Here is a 23,601-nt window from a genome sequence, read left to right as displayed (position 1 = left end):
GGGGATGATTTTCATCTTGAAATATAGATGCTGCTGCAGCTGTTAAAGTCTCTTGCTTGTTTGAGTGTTCGCTAATAGACAGGGATAATATTTCCTCAGGAAGAGCTATAGCTGGAGATGATCCAGTAATGTATCTGAAAAAATAGTCTTAAATTTGGTTAGAGTGAGAGAAGCATGATTTGTAATTGTTCATTAATGGTGAGAAATCTTTGGATTGTTTTTGTTGTAGTTGTGATATCGACTTTTCGATATTACTTGCTCGCAAGCGAAAGTGTAGTTAGAGAAAATCTTCCATAATTTCCCAAATTCCTACTATTACATCAAGATAATTGTTTGCACTTAAAACACTTACATTTGATTTGCTTGCATTCCCTGTGTAACTGTGCCTGCCACTTTGGTTTAGATGACTGAAATTCATTTTTAAAATGCTCAACTGAAATGTTGAATTACTACTATGTTGAAAATTTGGGAAGTGAAAGAACATTTCTTACTTATTTCGTCCACACCCCTATTAGTAAACCCCCAACTTCCAGGAAGCCCTACATCAGGTTTCTCCAACTTTGTGTTCTTCATATCTGCTGGAGTAGATTTCCCATCATCCTAGTCAGCATCGGATGAAATTAAGATGTCTCAAAAGAGGAAAAAGAGGCATTTCTGGATCTTTTCATAAAGAAAATGACCATGTTTTATTTCTAAAGCTACTGCTTCATATGAAATATGAGTTGATTTAGTTCTAAAATGAGGAGCGTTCAGGAAATATATAACAAGATTAATTTCATCTCATTTTTTTTATATTGTGTGTCAACTTAACAAAAATTGCACAGTCAACTCTAGCATTATGAGCATTCATAAATAAAGTATATCTCAAAAATTAATGATAAATGTGCATGAATGATGGCTGTGGGGCATATGGAAATAAATGCAGGGAATGTTGCTAAGCAGAGATTTTGCTGCTGTCTAATTCTATTGGGACTTATACCATTATTATCTTGCACAGGGCCATCACAGAACATTTTTCCAAGTTTACTCTCTGGAACAGATATGCCAATATATCCTATTGCCTTTCTCATCATCTCCAACCTCTTAGGGAGCTATAGTCCCAAACGTTCGGAGAATGTCAACTTGGGGAATGCAACATTATTTGAACATCATCAGTCACCAAGACACAAAAATGAACACCACATATTGTGGCTAGCCGTCCCAAGTCAACCAACAATTAATTTATGGACCAATTTTACTTTGAAGCCTAACAACACATTTCCAGTATTATCTCTTGATAAAATCTGGGAGTGGGAAATGAACATGTGATCTCTGAAACTATCTTTCATTAGTTCTTCTCTGTATTATCTTCTTTTCTCTAGTTTATTCCTCTTGAGCTGATCAGACATTTCCCTCTTCAAAATGTTAAAGAACTGCATCTTTCCCCATCTATGTCACTTTTAATTAAAGGTAAAAAGTTAACTAACTTGTCCAAGTGAAACTGTAGAGACCAGCCCTCTCTGATACTTTTAACTGGCTTATCACAGTTGTTTATGACCTGAGCTTCCTGGAAACTCCTCAGGAGTTATTCAACCAGGATGGAGATGCAGCCACAAGAGAGCAACTGATTGTCCTAGGTTATACTTATGGGTCATGTAGGATGAGCTGGGAATCCATTGTGGAGTTACTCAATAAACAATTTAGTGTGGGAAATGTTCTCTTGAGGTGTTTGAGAGTCAAAACATTGAAAACTAAGGGTTGAATGCAGTCTTCCTTTACCTGGCATTCTTTAGGTGTGTTGGACCTGGTATCCCCCATTCCTCATATTGGCTGAGGATAATGGATGTTGCAATCCAACCTATTTGGAGCATGCTATGTTGCTGAAAGAGTGACTTAGAACCTCATCACATTAGACAAATAATGTGGGTTGATTCGGGTTGATCCAGATCTTGTCATTAGTGTTCTGTGTAAGCCAATGTTTAAATAAAATGGAGAAATAATTTTCCGCCATCACATTTGTTCTTCTTATCTGGATTCACCTGCTTCATTGGCCATCACATGCATCGGTGGAGTCCCTGCCCATCCCACTTCCCCAACCCTTTTTTCCCTTAAGAGACCCACCCACTGCATGAAAACATGAGTATGAAACTTCCGCAGGGCAAAGATCTAAGGATGACATCACGCTGGTGCCTGGTGTTTGGGCTGTCTCACTACCGAAACAGGGGTCTACACAGTTATTACTTAATCAAGATGAGAGAGGGGTTCCTGATATCATAATGCAAATCATTTCTTTTAATAAGGGAGGAGGTGGACTTACCTTTGACTGCATGAACTGACAGTAATGATAGACCAAAGGGAGTAATGGTGGCGAGAGAAGATTTATGGTTAACAGTTGGAACCACCCATTTTTTGCCTGCTAATTGACATAATAAAATGGTTTGGCATGGTGAAAATGACCAGTCAACATTACATGGGAAAATCCATGATTTTTCCCACATCTAGACATGTACAGATAGCTGGAGCTGGTAGATTGCCAGCTCCAAATAACATGTTTTTTTGAATGAAAGCACTAAGGTCCATCAGGTGACCACTGGAAGTAGGCTTGCGTCATGTGATAGCAACCAAGGGACTTCAATTTAACAGCGTCTAGAAATGGGAAATTTGTCTGATCTAATGTGATGAGGTCCTTAATGTATTGTGAGGAGCCAAAGAAGAAAATATTGATCTTCAGCTCAAGGATAAAAACTAAATTCTGTAAAAGATGGGCCCTCCACTTATTGATGAATTCCTACTTTCATGGTACCTCACAGGCTGACTATGACTGATGGGAACTGGAATGGAAAGCCACTGTTTTTCTCGCAATGTTGTATAACTGTCGCACATGGTTGATTTGAACATAGGACTGAAAAAAGGTGTGAGGGCAGAGGTTTAAGCTGAAGGGACCCAATAAAATCAAATTATGTGTCTGCTATCAATGGCTGAAGGAATAATCCTCCAGTCCCGAATACACAGAGAATGATAAAAACCCACAGGAACACTCTGTCAATCACCATGGCCACATATTTCCAGTCATCTTCTACCTGCAATACACAAGAAGAGAGATACATTTCCATGCAGTAGCAGTACAATAGGTCCAATTGTTTGCCAATATTATGGGGAACAGGGTAAAATTCTATAAATAATTAAAGCAAAATCATATTAAGAGGACATGCCCACTATAGACAGATATATCAGCATGATTTATATGGAACTGGGACTCTGGAATAATAATAATAATAATAATAATAATAATAATAATAATAAATTAGCCATCTATCCCAGTGGCTTGAGGCAAGGTACAACATGGTTAAAACATGTTCTAGAGGCATTCTGTCCTGACGTTTCACCTGCATCTATGGCAAACATCCTCAAAGGTTGTGAGGTCACAACCCTATAAGGAATCGGGTATACACCTGATTCCTTATAGAACAAAGCAAGAGGAGCCGAAGAGGAAGTGGGGACAGACTGGGAAACATTGAGAGAAGGAAGACTATGGACCCTGAAGGTAGGGAACACTTCAATAGTTAACTCCACTGCCCCATGATTCCCCCGCTCTCCCCCTGGATGTCTGATAAGGTTCTAAGTGTTGTCATGAATACACTGCATGCAGCTATGTCTGTCCTTTTTCAGAAGTCATCAAAAACACAATACAAGGTGTGTGGGTGAGGCTATAATTTTTTGCTCCTTGCACACTTTAAAAAAAAGGCTCCATATGCTTTAATCTTGTCTTTCCCTATGTAAATTGTGGTTTGTTGTGGAAATAGGGGTTGGTGGGAAAACTTCAGTGGAGACACCTTTCTCCCATAAAAACAACTCTTAACCGCTTTGAATCCCCCTTGGGGTGAGAAAAGCGGTATACAAATAATGTAAATAATAAATTAATGATTTCAGTAAGGAGACGCTGAGGACTTAGGCTTTTATTGGTTTTATATAGTTTTATATTTTATATGCTAATGTTTTTAATTGTATTTTATGTTGTTGGGGGCATCCAATTGTGCCCACTGTAAGCCACCTTGAATTGCCTTCGGGCTGAGAAAAGTGGTATATAAATTCGGCAAATAAATAAATAGATAAATCCAGATGTGAATTTTCCTTCCTAAGGGTAGATTTCTCTCACTTCCTGTTGTCTCACCCCTGGTCCATGTGAGTTGCTTGTAAGTCAGATATTTGTAACTTGGGGACTGCCTGTATTCAGGCTCATTGCTCAATGGTTGAGGGTTTGAGCCTAGTCTTTCCAAGTCCTAGTCCAACACTCAAGCTATTACGCTATGCTACATCATTTACAAGGGAAAAAAATGTTCAAAAGGCTTGCCACAGTCTTCCTCTGAGGCCGAGTGTGACTTGCCCAATGTCACCCCATGGGTTTTTATGGCTGAGTGGGGAATCAAACCCCCCATTTCCTAGAAATTTAGTCCAAAATTTAAACCACTAAACCACACTGGTTCCCTAACATATTTATGGTAGCATCATCTAGTGACTGAGAATGGCTGGTACTTAAACTCTACAGGGTTTATTCATGTTCATCTTTAAAGCTGGCAATTGGCGATATAAAGGAAACAAATCCATGGTCCATGTCTGGCCAAATAGACCTCCGGATGCTGACTCCGGATGTCTGCTAGAGATCTATCAGAAATCTTTTTGTCTATGAATTAAAGATAGCTCTTCTTCTTCCAACAGTGCCATGACAGTGCCACCCCCCCCCCATACATTACAGTAAGGATAGTGATATTTTCAGTTTTCAACTTAACAAGAAAACAATCATTGCAGTGATTTGTTGTTGTTTAAATAGCTTTTTGCACAGAGCAGCATAGATACCAACCCTGCATTAAGATAAGTTCCAGGAATTCCACTACTAAAGACCTTGCATTACTATTTTGAAACATAGCAGTTAAGCCAGGCTTGGCTGTAAAGCAGCAGTTTAACTCTCAACTATCTGTTGTGATAGTGCCTACCTTGCTGCATGCATCATCATAGTTCTACAGAAGTCAATAGAGCTTCATTGATTGAGCGCCATATTGAGATGACAATCTCAGTCCCCACAGGCTTCCTAAGAGTGTCTTAGTGCCTAAGCTAAAGCTTCCTCCTTGCCCAAACATGAAATATTCATCTATTTAAATAATCAAAACCATTAGCACAATTGCTGAGTATCATTTTAAAAACCATTGTTTCCCATTGTTTACTTCTAAATATAGTCCTGTAAAACACTGTTCTTTGATGGGGAAAGTGCTCATCAACTGATACAAATGGTTATGAAGAAGGTTTGCAATTGTTATTCTCCATTATATGTGGCCATCTTGATTCTTTCTCATTTTGCTGCCAGGCAATGCCAGCATTAAGGATCAACACTACTAGGCACCTGCTGAGAACAACCATGCATCAGAAAAAGGTCCACTGCAAATACAGGAATGGGCCCACTATAAATACTCCAGTTGCTGTAAACCGAGTTCAAAAAGGGTAAAAGTGGAGGAAGAAGGAAAATTGTTAGAGTTGAGTATCCCTTATCTGAAATGCTTATGATTATTTTTGGGGGTATTTCCCCCCTGATTTTGGGATTGGTATTTCTATACCTGTACAAAATGAAATAGCTTAGAGATGGGACTCAAGTCACTTGTTTCCTATATCCCATATATACATAACTTGAGTAATTTTGTATAGAATTTATGTACATTGAAGCATAAGAAAGCAAAAGTAAGCTATCTCAGTAGGATGTGGAAATATTCAAAAGTTGGGGTGATGTGTTGTATATTTTGAAATCTGGAGATCCAAGACTCCTGATCTTCCAGATCTCAGAAAACTCAACCTATCGTTCTAACCATTTAACCACACTGGCTCACCCATCATACCTCCACATCTCCCAACTCTCTCGATCCCCAAGTAATCCTATGGAGCAGTGGTTCTCAACCTGTGGGTCTCCAGATGTTTTTGCCTTCAACACCCAGAAATCCTAACAGCTGGTAAACTGGCTGGGATTTCTGGGAGTTGTAGGCCAAAAACACCCACAGGTTGAGAACCACTGTTCTGGAGTCTCATTTTCTAAGGCCCCTTCCACACAGCTGAATAAAATCCCACATTATCTGGTTTGAACTGGGATATATGACGGTGTGGATTCAGATATTCCAGTTCAGATATTGTGGGTTATTGTGGTATCCAAGAAAAAACAGCTTATGAAATTAACATTATCAAAATGGTGGGCACAACCCAAGTTTTGTAGGAAGGGGTCATTTTCAGTATGGCATTGACAATGCTGGCAAGGGGATTTAGGAGTTCTTATTTAGACAGGAAAATTCCCCATGTTCTGCCAACTTTTAGAATAACCCTAAAGGTCAGAGCAAGCAGAGGAAAATAGAACAACTCCTGAAAAACTTGTCACCCTATTCAATTTCTTTTTACAGTTGAAAAGCTGTATGAATAATCACTGCAGAACTGCTCACATAAATTCAGTCTTTCTCTCTGAGGTGCAGCCTACTGCTCTTCAGGCAGCAGTATTTGCATTATTTACATTGCGACAGCTAATTAAGAATACCGCTGAGATTGAACCCCAACTGTCTCAGATTCTATATAAACTTCAAAGAAACATAAAACATAAATTGTTTCTAGTATAAAAACACACGGCAGCTGGAAGATGGTGACACAGTGCCTGCAAAAGGTCTCACAGGCATCTCCAGTGGGAAGAAAAAGCCTAAATCCAGTTGCTATAGTTAATCTATTGAATCAATGGTGTTTACATAACTGTTGATTCAGTTGGTTTATGGTAACTGGAACTAGCAATTGGATTTAGGCTGGAATGGCTCAATTGTTGCAATGTCACCAGGGCTCTAACTGGCTAAAGCAGTGGTTCTTAACCTGTAGGCCGCGGACCGCCAGTGGGTCACGAGGACGAAAATCTGGTCTGCAAGTCTCCTTCCTCTTTATTTATTTTATTTTATTAATTTTATTTCCACTCCTTTTGCATGGCCTGCCACTCCTTCCCTATCACTGACCAGGCCCAACCCTTGGATAGACCACATCAGCTCTAGATAATTAAATATGGTTTTCTGTGGGCAAGCAGATGGCAACTACTGGATGACATATGTTCTGTATCAGAAACTAGAGCTGATGTGGTCTATTCAATGCAGTTTTCTGAATCAACAGCCCAAATAACCAAACCTAATGAGTTGGCCAAAAACTCATTCATAGCCCTAATGTTGGAGAGTGGTCCCTGGTCAAGTGGTTACTGATCTTAAAAAGGTTGGGAACCACTGCGCTAGAGGCTCAGAGCTGTAGGAAGAAGACACAATTTGGCTCCCCTTTTTTCATGTCATTTCTTGGAACTCCTGTTATTGTCAGTATTACATGTGTCATTTGGGCAACTAAGGGCCCTTCCACATAGCCATATAACCCAGAATATCAAGGCAGATAATCCACAACTGAATTATCTGAGTTCACACTGCCATATAATACAGTCCAGTGTGGATTTTATACAGCTGTGGAAGGGGCCTATGTGAAAAGCATGGGATGAAATTATTAGTCTAACACAGTGGTTCTCAACCTGGGGTCCCCAGATGTTTTTGGCCTTCAACTCCCAGAAATCCTAACAGCTGGTAAACTGGCTGGGATTTCTGGGAATTGTAGGCCAAAAACATCTGGGGACCCCAGGTTGAGAACCACTGGTCTAACAGATGTTGCAGCACTGTTCTCTATTGCACTTTATTTATTTATTTGCAATATTTATAGCCTGCCTTTCTCAACCACACAGCGACTCAAGGCGGGTTACAGGTTGGCACAATTCGATGCCATGCATTCGTAAAGTGCAGTTAAAACAATCAACATAACAATATAAAATATATAGCAAAACCATTAAAACATATGATATCGGTGTCATCCTGTTAAAACATCTTCTAATCACATCGTCTGGCTATTCCATGTTCATAATTCATAGTTTCATGTTATCTTTTCCACTGCAATGTCAAAAGTTTGCTCAGAGCCAAGTTTTTACCTTTTTACAGAATAGTTACCTATGTTATAGGCAGTTACTGCCTATTACAGGGAAAACCAACTAATCCCTAATTCATCTAAAACACAGACATGTGCCTTTCACCTTAAGAACAGACAAACATCCCGAGCTCTGAGGATCACCTGGGAAGGAATCCCACTGGAGCATTGCAGCACACCCAAATATCTGGGAGTCACTCTGGACCATGCTCTGACCTACAAGAAACATTGCCTGAACATCAAGCAAAAAGTGCGTGCTAGAAACAATATCATACACAAGCTGACTGGCACAACCTGGGGATCACAACCAGACACAGTGAAGACATCTGCCCTTGCACTATGCTACTCTGTTGCTGAGTACGCATGCCCAGTGTGGAACACATCTCACCACACTAAAACAGTGGATGTGGCTCTTAATGAGACATGCCGCATTATCACAGGGTGTCTGCGCCCTACACCACTGGAGAAATTACATTGCTTAGCCGGTATTGCACCACCTGACATCCGCCGGGAAGTAGCAGCCAATAGTGAAAGGACCAAGGCAGTGACATCCTCAGCTCATCCCTTGTTTGGGTATCAGCCAGCACGTCAACAACTTAAATCAAGAAATAGTCTTCTTAGATCTACAGAGACACTCGCTGGAACACCTCAGCAAGCGAGAGTCCAAAAGTGGCAGGCTCAAACCCAGCACCTCATTCCGTGGGTGATACCAGATGACAGACTCCCTCCTGGGCACACAGAAGACTGGGCGACTTGGAAGGCGCTGAACAGACTGCTCTCTGGCACCTCGAGATGCAGAGCCAATCTTAAGAAATGGGGCTACAAAGTTGAATCCACAACATGCGAGTGCGGAGAAGAGCAAACCACAGAGCACCTGCTGCAATGCAACCTGAGCCCTGCTACATGCACAACAGAGGACCTTCTTGCAGCAACACCAGAGGCACTCCAAGTGGCCAGATGCTGGTCAAAGGACATTTAATCAACTACCAAGTTTGCAAAATTTGTGTTTTTTTCTCTGCTTGTTTGTTTTGTTCTGTTAGAAATGTAATACAATGGTATGGTTACTGATGAATAAATACCTATGTTATCATTCCTAGAATTACTAGAAAATCTGAAATTGTTCCAGGGTCCTGATTAGCTTTTAGCTCACCGAGTTAAATATCAATGAAACTCCACCCCTGTTCAAATTGACTGTCTGGCACTTCTTTTGGGTCTCATGCTAACTTACCTCTTTGGTCTCGTTCTGGCTCCTCATGTTTTCTGCAATGAGCTGGACACTGGTAATGACTTGCTTGACCTCTGGGGAGTAGTCCATTTGCTCGGCCACCCACTTCGCAGATTGGCTTGATCTCCTTTTCTTACTCGTAGCTGGTTCACTGAGTTTGTCGCAGTGGCAGCATCTGTGCTCACCAAAGACTTTCACTTCTCCCAAGTCGTCAGCTTTTTCCTTGCTTGATTTTGTAGCCTTTGGCTCCCCAGCCTTTTTGGGTTTCTTAGGTTGGGTTTCAACATGTTTTTGTATGGGTCTCTTCATCATCAAAACTTTGGGCAGGAGACTGAGGAAAACAGTTCTGACCCACTTAGGCATAGAGTGAGTTGTCGGAGTCCTGTAGTGGATGTTCAGCACAAACACAGTGACAACGATGGAGAGTGTCACAAATATCATGGTGAACAGCAGGTATTCTCCCACCAGAGGGATAACTAGAGAAGTGGAGGGAATTGTCTCTGTGATTACCAAGAGGAAAACAGTTAAGGAAAGTAGGACAGAGATGCACAGGGTCACCTTCTCGCCACAGTCAGATGGCAGGTAAAAAACTAATACAGTCAGGAATGAAATGAACAGACAAGGGATGATCAGATTAATAGTGTAAAACATGGGCAATCTTCGGATATAAAAGGAGTAGGTTATGTCGGTATAGATCTCCTCACAGCAGTTGTACTTGATGTCGTGCTTGTAGCCAGAAGCATCAATTATTTCCCATTCACTATTCTCCCAAAAATCATTCATATCCACTTTGGAGCCAATAATTAAAAGGTCAATTTTAGCTTTGTCGTAAGTCCAGGATCCAAATTTTAGTGAGCAGTTCTGATGATCAAAGGGGAAGAAGGTAATATCCATAGGGCAGGAGCTTTTGAAGATGGCAGGAGGTGTCCAAGCGATGGTGCCATCATATTTGAGAAGAGCTTTGGTCCGCCCTTCCACCTGGAAATCTCCAACGGCACTGGAAAGAGAAACGCAAGGCAGACTTGATTGTCTTGCATCACACTAATACATCAACATTTCTTTTAAAAATGCATTAAAACCAACACATACTTGTTGTACAGCACAATATCAGGTTTCCAAATTTTATCTGCTGGCACCCGGATAAATTCAATACCCTCATATTCTATTGGATTCCACCGCAGTTTATAGTCGTTCCAAATCTAAAAGAGAAGAAGGGAGAAATGGGTTTAAGAAATTCATCATGTATCCACACCTTGATTTATACAGAAGATGCTTCTTTCAATGTGTTGTCGGAGGTTGTTATGGCTGGAATCACTGGGTTGCTGTAAGTTTTTTGGGCCATATGGCCATGTTCCAGAAGCATTCTCTCCTGACATTTCACCTGCATCTATGACAGGCATCCTCAGAGGTTGTGACCTCATAACCTCTGAGGATGCCTGTCATAAATACAGGCAAAATGTCAGGAGAGAATGCTTCTGGAACATGGCCATACAGCCCAAAAAACTTACAGCAACCCGATACTTCTTTCCTCCCGCCAGCCTTCTATATTTGATGTGACAGGAAATGGGTTTAAACCTGGAACATTTTTTGTACTATAAGTCCCAGATTCCTCAGTCAGCATGACAGTGATGGTTGCTAGATTATAAGAGCCCTTTTAGTCTAACAAAGCTATTTTTCCAAATTTGTTTCTTGGGTAGGAAAACTCGCCTCCCTGACATTGTCTTTGATATTGAGAGAACTAGGCAGATTTCAATGATATAGCAAGTGTTTTTCTTTTTTGTTTTAAAACAGTGCTGAATGCTGTTAGTTTCCTTCTGAATGAAAATCAGCCTTGAAAGACCCCAACCAGATCAGGAGCACAGTACACAGATGCTGTTTTTGCGATGAAAGTAATTTATTTGCCTGTGAAGGAATTATCTATAATGCGTTTAACTTTTATAATTATTTAGCATGACAAAGTAACATGTTATATGTTATATTGCTTTGTCATGCTAAAGCCGAAGTGGGGAGACTCTGAGTTAGTAGCTGAATCCAGCTCTTCTGGGGTTCAAATCCCTGCTTGGTGATGGAAAACCCACAACATCATAGCCCATCTTTTGTACAGATCCCTATCTTGGTCCAAATGGATGAGATGCCCCCTTTAAGATTTCTCTGATGACAGTGGAAGTTTAGTAAAATACAGAGTAAAGGCTCAACCAATATGTGATTTTTTTATTCTGCATATAATGATAATCTCTAGATGGACCACTGCTTCTTTTAGAACCTAATTCCTATCATAAGCACACTTTGAAAGCTCAGCAGTACTGTTTCAAACCATGAGGAGAGGTGGGCAAGATATAATAATAATAATAATAATAATAATAATAATAATAATTCACTTACATGTCGCAACCAGAGGTTGGTTTCCATAATCTGGTTGACTTCATCCTATGAATAAAAAAAGGCAAATGCTATTGTTGCACACATTTGTTATGAGTATATTCCATGCTTTTCTTTGACATGCAGAGTCTTTAAGTTAGAGAGTCATCAGACTGGGAGGCAGTGAGGGTTTGGAAAAGGTGCTCAGAAGATATGAGGGGATGTGGATCTCCATAGACTAGAAATCATTATATTGCAGTATAAATACTACTTATAAATAAAAATGTAATGTTTGTTTGTGGGATCAACATAACTCAAAAACCACTGGGTGAATTGACACCAAATTTGGACACAATATACCTGTCAGGCCAACAAGTGACCATCACTCATAAAAACACTGAAAAATGCAGTGGAAGAGACTTAAAAGCAAAAAAAACCCCCCACATTACAATGCATGCGCAAAACCACATATATACATATACACAAATATGCACATACACATATACACACACAAAACACATATACACAAACTGGGCCATAGCAACGCATGGCAGGGGACGGTTAGTACATAATATAATCCCCACAACTTGGTGGAATCAGTACCTGTGATTTCACTAAGGACCCTTCCACACAGCTGTATAACCCAGAATATCAAGGCAGAATAACCCACTATATCTTCTTTGAATTGGGTTATCTGAGTCCTCACTGACATATATCCCAGTTCAAAGCAGAAAATGTGGGATTTAATTGAGCTGTGTGAAAGGGGTCTTATACACTTCTGAAAAAATATGTTTTCTTTAGGCATTCTCGAGCTTGATTTTCTGGTATGATTCCACTTAATGTTGACCATAGAGTTGTGTTAGAAATGCTATAGAAGTGTTTTCTCTAGACATTTTCTAGGTCTTTCAGCATGACTCAATGGTCAACTTCCTCTGGTTGTTCATTTCAACAGGGTTCACTACTGGAGATTGTACTGTATAGTAATTCAATTTTCTCCAGTTTGGTAGTCTCTAAATATGATGGACTACAGCCAGCGTAGCTATAAAAATATCTAACGTGCCATTGATTCTCAATGAAATCCATACAAAGTAGCTCAGTGCACTTTTTAAATTACATATTTTTCTCTTTTTACAGGATAATTTCATTAAATCCTAAGATTTCTGGCTAGAAATGTCCATAAGTGGACTTCTGAAGAGGAGATAAGCTTCAATAACTTCACAGATTTGTGTATCTAGTATCCATGCCAGTCCTTTTACAGCTAAGGGAGTAAAATGACAAAGTGAGAAGAACATTTGTTTATTTTTTTAAATACTAATCATGTTTAATTCCATTTTAATGTTTGTGTATTTTTAGGTTTTCATAGAATCATAGAATCAAAGAGTTGGAAGAGACCGCATGGGCCATCCAGTCCAACCCCCTGCCAAGAAGCAGGAATATTGCATTCAAATCACCCCTGACAGATGGCCATCCAGCCTCTGTTTAAAAGCTTCCAAACAAGGAGCCTCCACCACACTCCGGGGCAGAGAGTTCCACTGCTGAACGGCTCTCACAGTCAGGAAGTTCTTCCTCATGTTCAGATGGAATCTCCTCTCTTGTAGTTTGAAGCCATTGTTCCGCGTCCTAGTCTCCAGGGAAGCAGAAAGGAAGCTTGCTCCCTCCTCCCTGTGGCTTCCTCCCACATATTTATACATGGCCCTCATCATATCTCCTCTCAGCCTTCTCTTCTTCAGGCTAAACATGCCCAGCTCCTTAAGCCGCTCCTCATAGGGCTTGTTCTCCAGCTTGTCAATATCTCTCTTGAATTGTGGTGCCCAGAATTGGACACAATATTCCAGGTATGGTCTAACCAAAGCAGAATAGAGGGGTAGCATTACTTTTAATTGTACTGTTTTGGTTTTACTGACTGAATGGGAAGAAGCCATAGTAGCAAGGCGGAAAGTGGTCTTCACAGTCATCCTAATAATGAAGAAGTGAGAATTTGAATTCTGATGTTGTTCATCCTACAAGGATTCCCTTTGCCTCCACACAATATAAATAGTGGCTAGGTACAGATAAAGAGTTTCTCAAAGTACATATAATAAAGTTCCTCAGCAGCTCAACTGCAAACACAGAGCTCCATCTGCATTGGGGTCTCCTAACTTCTCTTATGATGGGAGAAGATTCATATGCTCTTAGGAATTTCTGTATTTAGCACACAGGGCATCTCAAAAGCCTCATAAATGAAGATTACAAGATCATCAAGAGAACAAAGCAGTCCATTAATTCAATGGCTATATATAGGACAGAGCACCATAGCAGGACCATATTGTAATATTGTGACAGCAGGGATCCTGGGCTGTGCAGCACTCCAATACATGAACTATAGCCTTACCACATTCGCAAGCTGTGTAATGGCCAACTCAAAATATATTGTAACTGGATCAGACACATTTTCCACAGGTCTGATATGCTGGTTGTAACGGGTGAAGAGTTTATGAAACAGCCTTTCTTCAGATTTACATGCCAAACAACCTGCACAGGAAAAAAAATAATAAAAAAAGAATTGTCAGTGTAGACAAGGTAAGAAAATGGCATTTAAAAAAGATAAATATCCAAATGATTAGACAAATATAACAGATAATTTTGAAAATCATGCTACAATGTAATTCTGTATGCTACATTAATTACTGGAGAGCCGTCAATTTATTCTTCAACTAGCTGTTCCCTACCACGCGTTGCTGTGGCCCAGTCTGTGTATATGTGTTTTGTGTATGTACATATGTTTATGTGTGTGTATATGTGTATTTATGTGGTTATGTGCATGTGTTGTCATGTATTTTTTGTTTTTTTGGCTTTTTAAGTCTCTTCCATTGCGTTTTTCCAGTGTTTTTATGAGTGATGGTCACTTGTTGGCCTGATAGGTGTCTTGTGTCCAAATTTGGTGTCAATTCGCCTAGTGGGTTTTGACTTATGATAATCCCACAAACGAACATTACATTTTTATTTATATAGATAATATGATATTTAAACATAGTAGGGAACTCTCAGGCCCTATCTACACTGCCATATAATCCAGTTTTTGAATCTAGATTATCTGCTTTGAACTGCATTATATGGGAGTGTAGATCCAGCCTCAGTTAGGGATTTATACATGGATCAATATCAAAGACTTTGTTGACTGAACTTTGTTCTGGGTCACCCATAGCTATAGAGTGGGTCTCATATCATAATGATTTTGATGCTCTGCACATGTATGGGCTTTCTAGTCAGAAAGGTGGTTTGTAATCTGTTGCCGATGGAAATACACTTCCCATAAAGGAACATAGCAGAACCTTTGTTAAATTTAGGTGACTAAAATGATCAAGGGTCTGGAGAACAAGCCCTATGAAGAGCGGCTTAAAGAGCTGGGCATGTTTAGCCTGAAGAAGAGAAGGCTGAGAGGAGATATGATAGCCATGTATAAATATGTGAGAGGAAGCCACAGGGAGGAGGGAGCAAGCTTGGTTTCTGCTTCCCTGGAGACTAGGACGCGGAACAATGGCTTCAAACTACAAGAGAGGAGATTCCATCTGAACATGAGGAAGAACTTCCTGACTGTGAGAGCTGTTTAGCAGTGGAACTCTCTGCCCCAAAGTGTGGTGGAGGCTCCTTCTTTGGAAGCTTTTAAACAGAGGTTGGATGGCCATCTGTCAGGGGTGCTTTGAATGCAATATTCCTGCTTCTAGGGGGTTGGACTGGATGGCCCATGAGGTCTCTTCCAACTCTATGATTCTATGATTCTATTTTTCTCTCTCATTCTGCTTGGCCAGTGAAATTCTGGGAGTTAGCATCCAACAACTAACTTCCCAAAATACTGGATCAGAATCACAACCTGGGAGTGTTCATTATGCAGCCTTTCCATGGGATATGGAAGAGGCTTTAGTGGCAAATGACTGGTTTTGCCTTCCATCAGTTGCTGTTCCAGATGTGGATCCCCTTAGACAGAAACTGCCTAGCTCTGTTAAACTCACAGGCTTGAAACCATTATCCATGCTCTGTTAAACTCACAGCTTCTTTGATGAGCTGTACATTAGGCTTCTTTAGAAACCCACCCAGAAACCGACTGTCACTTATCCAACTTGACTATCCATCTCCCTGTTTCTAGATCCCAAGAAAGTTATAATTTGGGGCTATAACTCCCAGAATCTCTCAGCCAGCAGGACCAGTATTTATAGTGGATAGACGGTTCTGAAAGATAATGTTCCAAAAGGTAATTTTTCCAAGTTCAGCTGCAAAGCACAACTCAGACACACAGACATTCATCTAGAAATCCATATATGCCTTGGGATATGTGTAATCGACATAGGTAAAATGGGCTGTTGTCCTAGAAGCATTCTCTCCTGATGTTTCACCTGCATCTACGGCAAACATCTTCAGAGGTTGTGAGACCTCACAACCTCTGAGGATGCTTGCCATAGATGTAGTTGAAATGTCAGGAGAGAATGCCTCTAGAACATGGCCATTTAGCCTGAAAAACCTACAACAACCCAGTGATTCCAGCCATGAAAGCCTTCGACAATACATGTCAGTCTGCCTTAGGAGATCTATGGAAGCCTTTCTTCATGTCTCCCTGCTCTTTTGTATGTGTGGCAACTCAGGCTGGATCTACACTGACATATAATCCAGATTATTAAAGCAAATCATCCAGATTATCTGATTTGAACTGGATAATATGAGTCTACATTGCCATATAATCCAGTTCCAAGCAGATAATCTGAATTGTATATGGCAGTGTAGATGAGGCCTCACGTGACACCCTCCTTGCTTGTGGTTTTCTGTTTGTCTTGCTTGCTTGCTGACTTTTCCTGGTGTCAAAACTCTTAAAACATTTGTTTTGCAATAAAAATGGGTTAAAAATAAGAAAGAAATCTTAAAGTAGGGGTTCGCAAACTAAGGCCTGGGGCCCGGATACAGCCCTCCAAGGTAAGTTACCTGGCCCTTGCTTAGGGTCAACCTAAGTCTGAAACGACTTGAAAGCACACAACAACAACAACAACAATCCTATCTCATCAGCCAAAAGCAGGCCCACATTTCCCATTGAAATGCTAATAAGTCTATATTTGTTTAAATTGTTCTTCATTTTAATTATTGTATTGTTTTAAGTGTTTTTTGCACTACAAATAAGGTATGTGCAGTGTGCATAGGAATTAATTCATTTTTTTCAAATTATAATCCGGCCCTCCAACAGTTTGAGGAACTGTGACCTGGCCCTCTGTTTAAAAAGTTTGAGGACCCCTGCCTTAAACTTTCATTATAAACTCTATCGTTTCAAGTTGCTCAGTTCTCTTGATTTGACAGATAATTTCATTTACTCAGGGCCTTAATATGTGAAAAGTATCAGATCTTGTCTGATATCAGAAGCTAAAGAAGGATCAACCTTGGTTAGTACTTGGATGGGAGACAGGATATGTTGTAGGCTATATTTTAGAGGAAGGAACCGGCAAAACCACCTCTGAGTTTTCCTTGCTTAAGAAAAAACCCTGTAATATGCACAGGGTTGCCTGTTTGTAGGTGACTTGAAGTCATATACATATAATTTATTCATTCATTTTATGTCTATCTGAAGATTAGACATGAATGTCTTTGTTTATGTAGCCAAAATGATCCCAACCCCAAGTGGAAGAGCTCAGTAGCCTGGGGATGGGGATGTTTATAAGAGGAGGATGACCCCATTAAGAGTGCAATGATACCCATTTGTGCTCAATACTCAATGCTGAGTATTGAGGTAAAATGATGGAGTTGGGGATGAGCACAGTATTGTGGGAAAGGGCATGGCTGGCTGACCGATGCATAAGCACAGTGTACTTTTATGTTTTGTAATACTCCTCCCCTACTCCCCTTAATTGTTTTATATATGTATGTACTATCGTTTTGTTTGTAGTTCTACAAAAAGAAACTTTTTCTCACTATCTTCTTGTGAAAGGTCAAATTCATACATATATGAAAGGGATGGGAAGCTAATGACATCTCAGCTATATTCCAACTTTTTGAGATTTTTTCTTTAAAAAATCACACAGTAATTACTCTATCACTAGTGTGCATGCTCCAGGTGGCATTCAGATATCACTTAAATGACAAAACAAACAAACAAACAAACACACTTTCATCTACAACTGTATTTACATTGGCTTCTTCTATGTCAGTGGTTCTCAACCTGTGGGTCCCCAGGTGTATTGGCCTACAACTCCCAGAAATCCCAGCCAGTTTACCTGCTGTTAGGATTTCTGGGAGTTGAAGGCCAAAACATCTGGTGACCCACAAGTTGAGAACTACTATTCTATGTCCTTGGAAATAAATGCCAGGGCCCCAATTAAGTGGAATTAATTCTCTGTACATACAGTTCTGAAAAAGGTAGGGGAGGAACTCTTTGGGGCCTTGTAGTGCAGGAATGGTGAATATGTGGCTGTCTAATTTTTGTTGGGCCAAACTTGTGGAAACACCGGCATTTTAGCTGCTAATGAATGATATTAGTTGCTCCAGTTCATTGACATCTGGAGAGCTACAGGATTCCCCATTCTTGTCACAATGCATAAGTGGCACTTAAATGCCCCTATAGTGCCATCCCCATGGTGGACTATAAATATTGATTTTCATGGTGTAAAAAGCTTTAGCTCCTGTTTTTTCCACTTCATTGCATTGATGAAGGCACAAAAGCAGACCAACAACAACAACTTTGTTCTTTTCTTTCTTTTTGTCAGTTGGAAATACAAGTAAGGAGAATAAATAGCTTTAGAAAAACTGCAGGAATCTCAAAGGGGAAAAGCTGGCAATGCTACGTCAGAGCCAGGCAGGGGCTGGCAATGACAATTGAGCCATTTCCTCCTTGTTAGAAGAGTTTGACAATAACTGCCTGGCAAATATAAGCTACAGGTTGTTATGTTGCTGTTTGAACCAACTCTGCTCTTATAGTAAATTTCTGCAGGCAAAGTTTGGCCACACTCTGCTCCACCCTTGCTTCAGCATGACAGTTCCTGCATGCTAAGAAAAAAAAAGTTTGACAGCTTAATTTTTGGGACATTAGAGTTTTGTTAGAGGCACAGGAGCAAGGCCAGTAAAATACTGCCAACCCCAGCTAAAAGAATTTCCTTTCAAATTTCAGCCACAAATGGAGGGATGTTACAGTTTGCCTAAGAAAGTCATGACAGTTTGTGAAGAGACTGGAGAAGTTTTAAAGTCTGTAGGTATTGCTTTCAGACCTTGCCATTGCCACAGCCAGACGCTATGAAATAAGTTCCATCGAGTTTGGTAGTATTTACTCCCAAAAAATGAGCAGAGGTTTGCCATCCTATATGGGGAAAAGCCATACGTGACTATATCTTACAATCTAAAGTGACTTCATCAATTGAAATAACACATTCTATTTGATGATTTATTATAGGCTGGGCAACCGCTTTCCCACAAGGTAAAGCTTTTCAATTAAATTGCAGCACGCCAAACAACCCCTGTGCTCTTAAGTAGAAGAATCTCGCACTTTGCGGTGACAAAGAAAGCGGAATATTTGGGTCAGCTACCTAAACATCGTTCAGAATAATAAAAGCACACACAAATCTTTTCTTTTAAGCCGGAGCCAAAAGGATTAAGCAGCCAATATTACAAGTGTCGAAAGAAATAGATGGGATTGCCGAAGGGGCTGCAGAGACGCAATAATTAAATGAATTAGAGGAACTTACCTTGACGGAAGAAGAGGGATATATTAGCCCATAAGTAGAGAGTGAAGTAAAGCACACCCAACCATTTCTGCGAAAGCATCCTCAAGAGCCAAGCGTGACGCTCTCCTCTCCTTCAAGAGAGCAAAGAAATGTGCTTTGAAACCAAACAAAAGACTGGGAGGTGAAGAATGAGACCCCTGGATTGCTGGTGCTGCTGCAGTGACTATTTCGGTTTCCCATCCAGAGCTGCAGCTAGCTACCCCCAGTTGATGGCTTTAAATAATGTAGCAGCCTTTTGAACAAGAAGATGAAGAAATCTTTCAGAGACGAAAGATTTTTACCGTCTGCAAGTTAAGAGGAGGCAAAACAGACCAATGTCAGGAGGCTCCTCACATTTCACAAGTGTGTGTGCGGAGGGGGGCATATGTGAACGAGGGAGCGAGGAACACTGCACAGCAGAGAGGGCTGGGTAGCACAAGAGCACATCCCAGGTCCTCCTGAGAGGCTTGTGTGCAGCACTGCAGTATTACTTTGTGGATTTCAAAATCTTCTGCTTTTTACTTTTTTCCTTAGAGACACTGCAGGATGCAAGTGGGCATCTTTGACTTCTGCCCCCATATCCAAAGCTAGGCAGAAGAAATGAGTGATGAAGAAATAACCCTAGTAAGGAGAAGGAGTCCACTTCATAGTTGCATTTTCTGTCTTTAAAAACAACACCTTTGTGTAGTGCATCAATTTTTCATTTGTGTTTACCTGCTTGTCTTCATGATCCAATTACCACATGACTGAACTTTGAGCTGGTGCCCACCAATAAGGTCATTATTCAATGGCTATCTTGAGAACTGACTTATGACCTCATGAAATACAGGCTTCTCTACATCTTCTCCCCGTTTCTCTACACTGATGAAACAGAGTCCATCACATGATGCAAGGCCATGCCCAATGGGACTCAGTGGGGTTCTATTTTGGCAGCATAGAGAAACTGAGCCCAGAGTGTCTTTTGACTGGAGAATGCAAAAAAGGAAGTGGGAAAAGGATGAGAAACCATGTGGGATGGGAGGCCATCCCAGAAGATGGAGAAAGATGGTCGGGAATGAAAGAGGACAGTTCCTTCTTCTTTTCCCTTGCCCATCTGATGAGGTCCATAGTGTAATACATGGTGGACAATCTGTAGCCATTAAGGTATATGTTAAAAAATGTTTCCCACCCAAGCATTATCTTTAAACTCCTTCGTTGATATGCTACTAAATCAAATACATTTGGTAGAACTTTCCCCATTTTTTAAAACCACTCATTGTTGAGGTGTATCTAAGCAAACACACTAAATAACTTTAATGTGTTTTTGTCCATAATAATAATAATAATAATAATAATAATAATAACTGTATTTTTAAATAATAAATAAATAAATAAAATCTGCCCAAGGGGACTTGGGGAGGCTTAGAAGGGACAAGCCCAACAATTACAACTAGAACACAACCAATTAAAAACATCAGATAAAATATAAAAACAATCACAATTGTAAACAACATCAAAACAATATGGCTGGGAAAAAAGAACATAGCTGAGGTACAGACTCAATGAGTGCAATACATCCTGAAGGGAGTGCAAGGAAAGTGCAACAATCAAGTGACTTTTCTGTCTCTTGCTCCAACATAGAATCATAGACTTGGAAGAGACCACCTGGGCCATCCAATCCAGCCTCCTGCCATGCAGGAAAAGCACAATCAAAGCACTCCCAACCATGGAAGTCATGGAAGCAAGTTTGTCCTCTCCTGCTCCAGAAGGGGGGGGGGAGGGGTAAGCATCGTATTACCTTATCATTTAGACTTGTTGCAATAAAACATAAATCACATCATGTATCACATGGTGTTGTTTCTTGCCTTTTCTCCCAATTTCAGATTTGCCACACGAGTGAGTGCATTTAAGGCAGACCCCGTGGGCTCTTCTGCTCTCCCTCCCAATGAGGTTTTCCTGGATAATTAACTATTTTTAAAAAAGGGAAAGAAAATGCAAGAAAAAGCGCAATATCGAAAGATTAGAATCAAGCAAAAGCAAAGTTGCAATCTCCTGAAGTAGAGCAATTTATACTAAATGCATTGAATTTTTTAAAATACCATGTAATAATCAGGTGGCTGGATTTTGGAAGATTACTGGGGCATTTTTGATTTGTAGGATGCTACCTGTAGGAATACCCATTTCCCCATGTCACCAAACAATTTAATGCAGACAAATCAGACAGCTCAGAAAATGCGGGCAAATCTGACAGCACTGCCCATCTCCTCTTCCCCATGTTTCTTCCCACTTTTAAAACACTCTCTGTGTCATTTGATGAGTTACATTGTACTTTGTTTCCTTAATGTTTCTGAAGTGTTTAGAAATGGGTGGGGGGCTGTTTGGGATAATGCCCTTAGTTCAGAAGCTACATCTTCTAGAACTTTGGTCAACTGTCATAGAGGTGCCTCCGTGCCATCATCACCAGGGCACCTCCATTTTAAGAAACATTGCTTTAGTCTCCAGAAATTACATAAAAATAAATATGCTGTAACAGAAGGAGGGCTTAATTTTTTTGGACTACAATTACCAGAGTTTCCTAATCTACAACACCATGGTGGTGATGGCTAGGAAATTCTATGAACTATAGGGTGACCAACTTTAGGCCATAAGTTTAAGGAAGGTTTCGAAGTGGCAAATTTAGCACTTTTTTAGCAGCACTGTTCCACTCCAGCAAATGTTCATGGAAATGATAATATTAAACAAAACAATTAATTTTCATTATATATAATATACAGGTCACTCTATAGGAGTGGTTCTCAACCGGTGGGTCCCCAGGTGTTTTGGCCTACAACTCCCAGAAATCCTAACAGCTGGTAAACTGGCTGAGATTTCTGGGAGTTGTAGGCCAAAAACATCTGGGGACCACAGGTTGAGAACCACTGCTCTATAGAATGAAAATTTACAAATCCGCCCCTGGCAAGGGAAGTGTGTACATAGAACTATTACACCATCTTTATTTGCAGTTCTATTTATCCTATGTCTCTTTTAACCAAGAGTATGAGCTACTGACCTCAGTGAGAGTCACTTCTTACCCTAGGATTAAATAAAGGTGTAGTACTTTAAGACTGCAGTTTGACACTCTAGAAGCAAGTCCTACTGACTTCAAGAGAATGTTAGATTGCAGGCCTAAACTTCTACACGTTCAACTCTAAAATGTAGACTCCCGTTGAAAAGAATGGACTAGGTGCACCAGAATTCAATTTCTTATTGGTAATTTCATTCCTTCCAGCTTTCTCTAGAATAATATTTAGTCCCTTTCAAAATGTCCATCTTGCTGGAGGCTCCATTGTATGGAAGATGAAGCCACTAAACCTGAGCAAAATTCATTTCCGGAGCCACAACCCACAGAATCCTCCACACAGCATGGGATTCTGAAAGCCAATGTGCAAAAAAAGTAACTTTTCCAAGCTCGGTATGAGGAGAAGTAATAGCTGCACTTTCCCACCCACAAAAAGTGGAATGAAACAAAGGCAACCTATAAAGCATCACGGTAGGGCTCATTCTTCCCTGCACTTTCTTAGCTCACCAGCCCAGCAAAACCTTGGTTGCAGGCCTCTTAGGTAGCATTGCTTCTCAACCCAAAATGATGAATGCAGAAGCCAGGTAGAGACCAGAGGAAGGGGCAGGCCAGAAACCTATATGATAAATTCACCTTAGAATCACCATAAATCAGAAACAACAATGTTAACAACAATGGACTCATCTTAGAAAAAGGCACTGAAATGCAAGTTTCAAAATAATGGGATGGAAACCGAAATAACCTCCTCTATCCATCCATCCATCCATCTATCTATCTATCTATCTATCTATCTATCTATCTATCTATCTATCCCTGGTGCAAAGACTCCATTTTTGCTTTTGTTGATTTATAAAAAACAGGTTAAGAACTTCTTTAATTGTAAACCACCCTGAATCTCTTTTGGGAGATGGTGGCTGGATATAAATAAAGATCATGATGATGATTTGAAACACAACAAGATGAGTCCACAGCAGACACTTTGCTGGCTGTTGAATTGGATCACACGTCGGACACTTCCCAAGTGTCTAGAACTGTGTGATGTATCGGCAAATAATGCGTGCCTTTCCCAGTAAGGTGGCCTTTTGCAGCTGGCAGATGGTAATCTTGTCAGCGCCGATTGTGTTTAAGTGCAGGCCAAGGTCTTTAGGCACTGCACCCAGTGTGCCGATCACCACTGGGACCACCTTTACTGGTTTGTGCCAGAGTCTTTGCAGTTCGATTTTTAAATCCTCATATCATCATCATCATCATCATCATCATCATCATCATCATCTTTGAAGTTCTGC

The 23,601-nt window shown here is 40.4% G+C and overlaps 1 protein-coding gene across 1 annotated transcript; it reads right to left on the bottom strand.

Moving 5' to 3' along the window:
• Positions 1-790: 790 nt before the first annotated feature.
• Positions 791-19,783, bottom strand: CHRNA6 (cholinergic receptor nicotinic alpha 6 subunit). Its single transcript, XM_060763694.2, has 6 exons — positions 19,261-19,783; positions 13,944-14,083; positions 11,597-11,641; positions 10,304-10,413; positions 9,218-10,211; positions 791-3,059 (listed from the first exon to the last, which is right to left on the bottom strand). Exons 1-6 carry the CDS (start codon positions 19,337-19,339, stop codon positions 2,937-2,939), a joined length of 1,491 nt encoding a protein of 496 aa, XP_060619677.2. The 5' UTR covers positions 19,340-19,783; the 3' UTR covers positions 791-2,936.
• Positions 19,784-23,601: the final 3,818 nt, after the last annotated feature.

The sequence above is a fragment of the Anolis sagrei genome, chromosome 2, assembly GCF_037176765.1.
Source record: "Anolis sagrei isolate rAnoSag1 chromosome 2, rAnoSag1.mat, whole genome shotgun sequence".
Lineage (NCBI taxonomy): Eukaryota > Metazoa > Chordata > Lepidosauria > Squamata > Dactyloidae > Anolis > Anolis sagrei.
The sequence above is the reverse complement of the archived record's forward strand: the minus strand, read 5'-3'. Positions and strand labels throughout refer to the sequence as shown.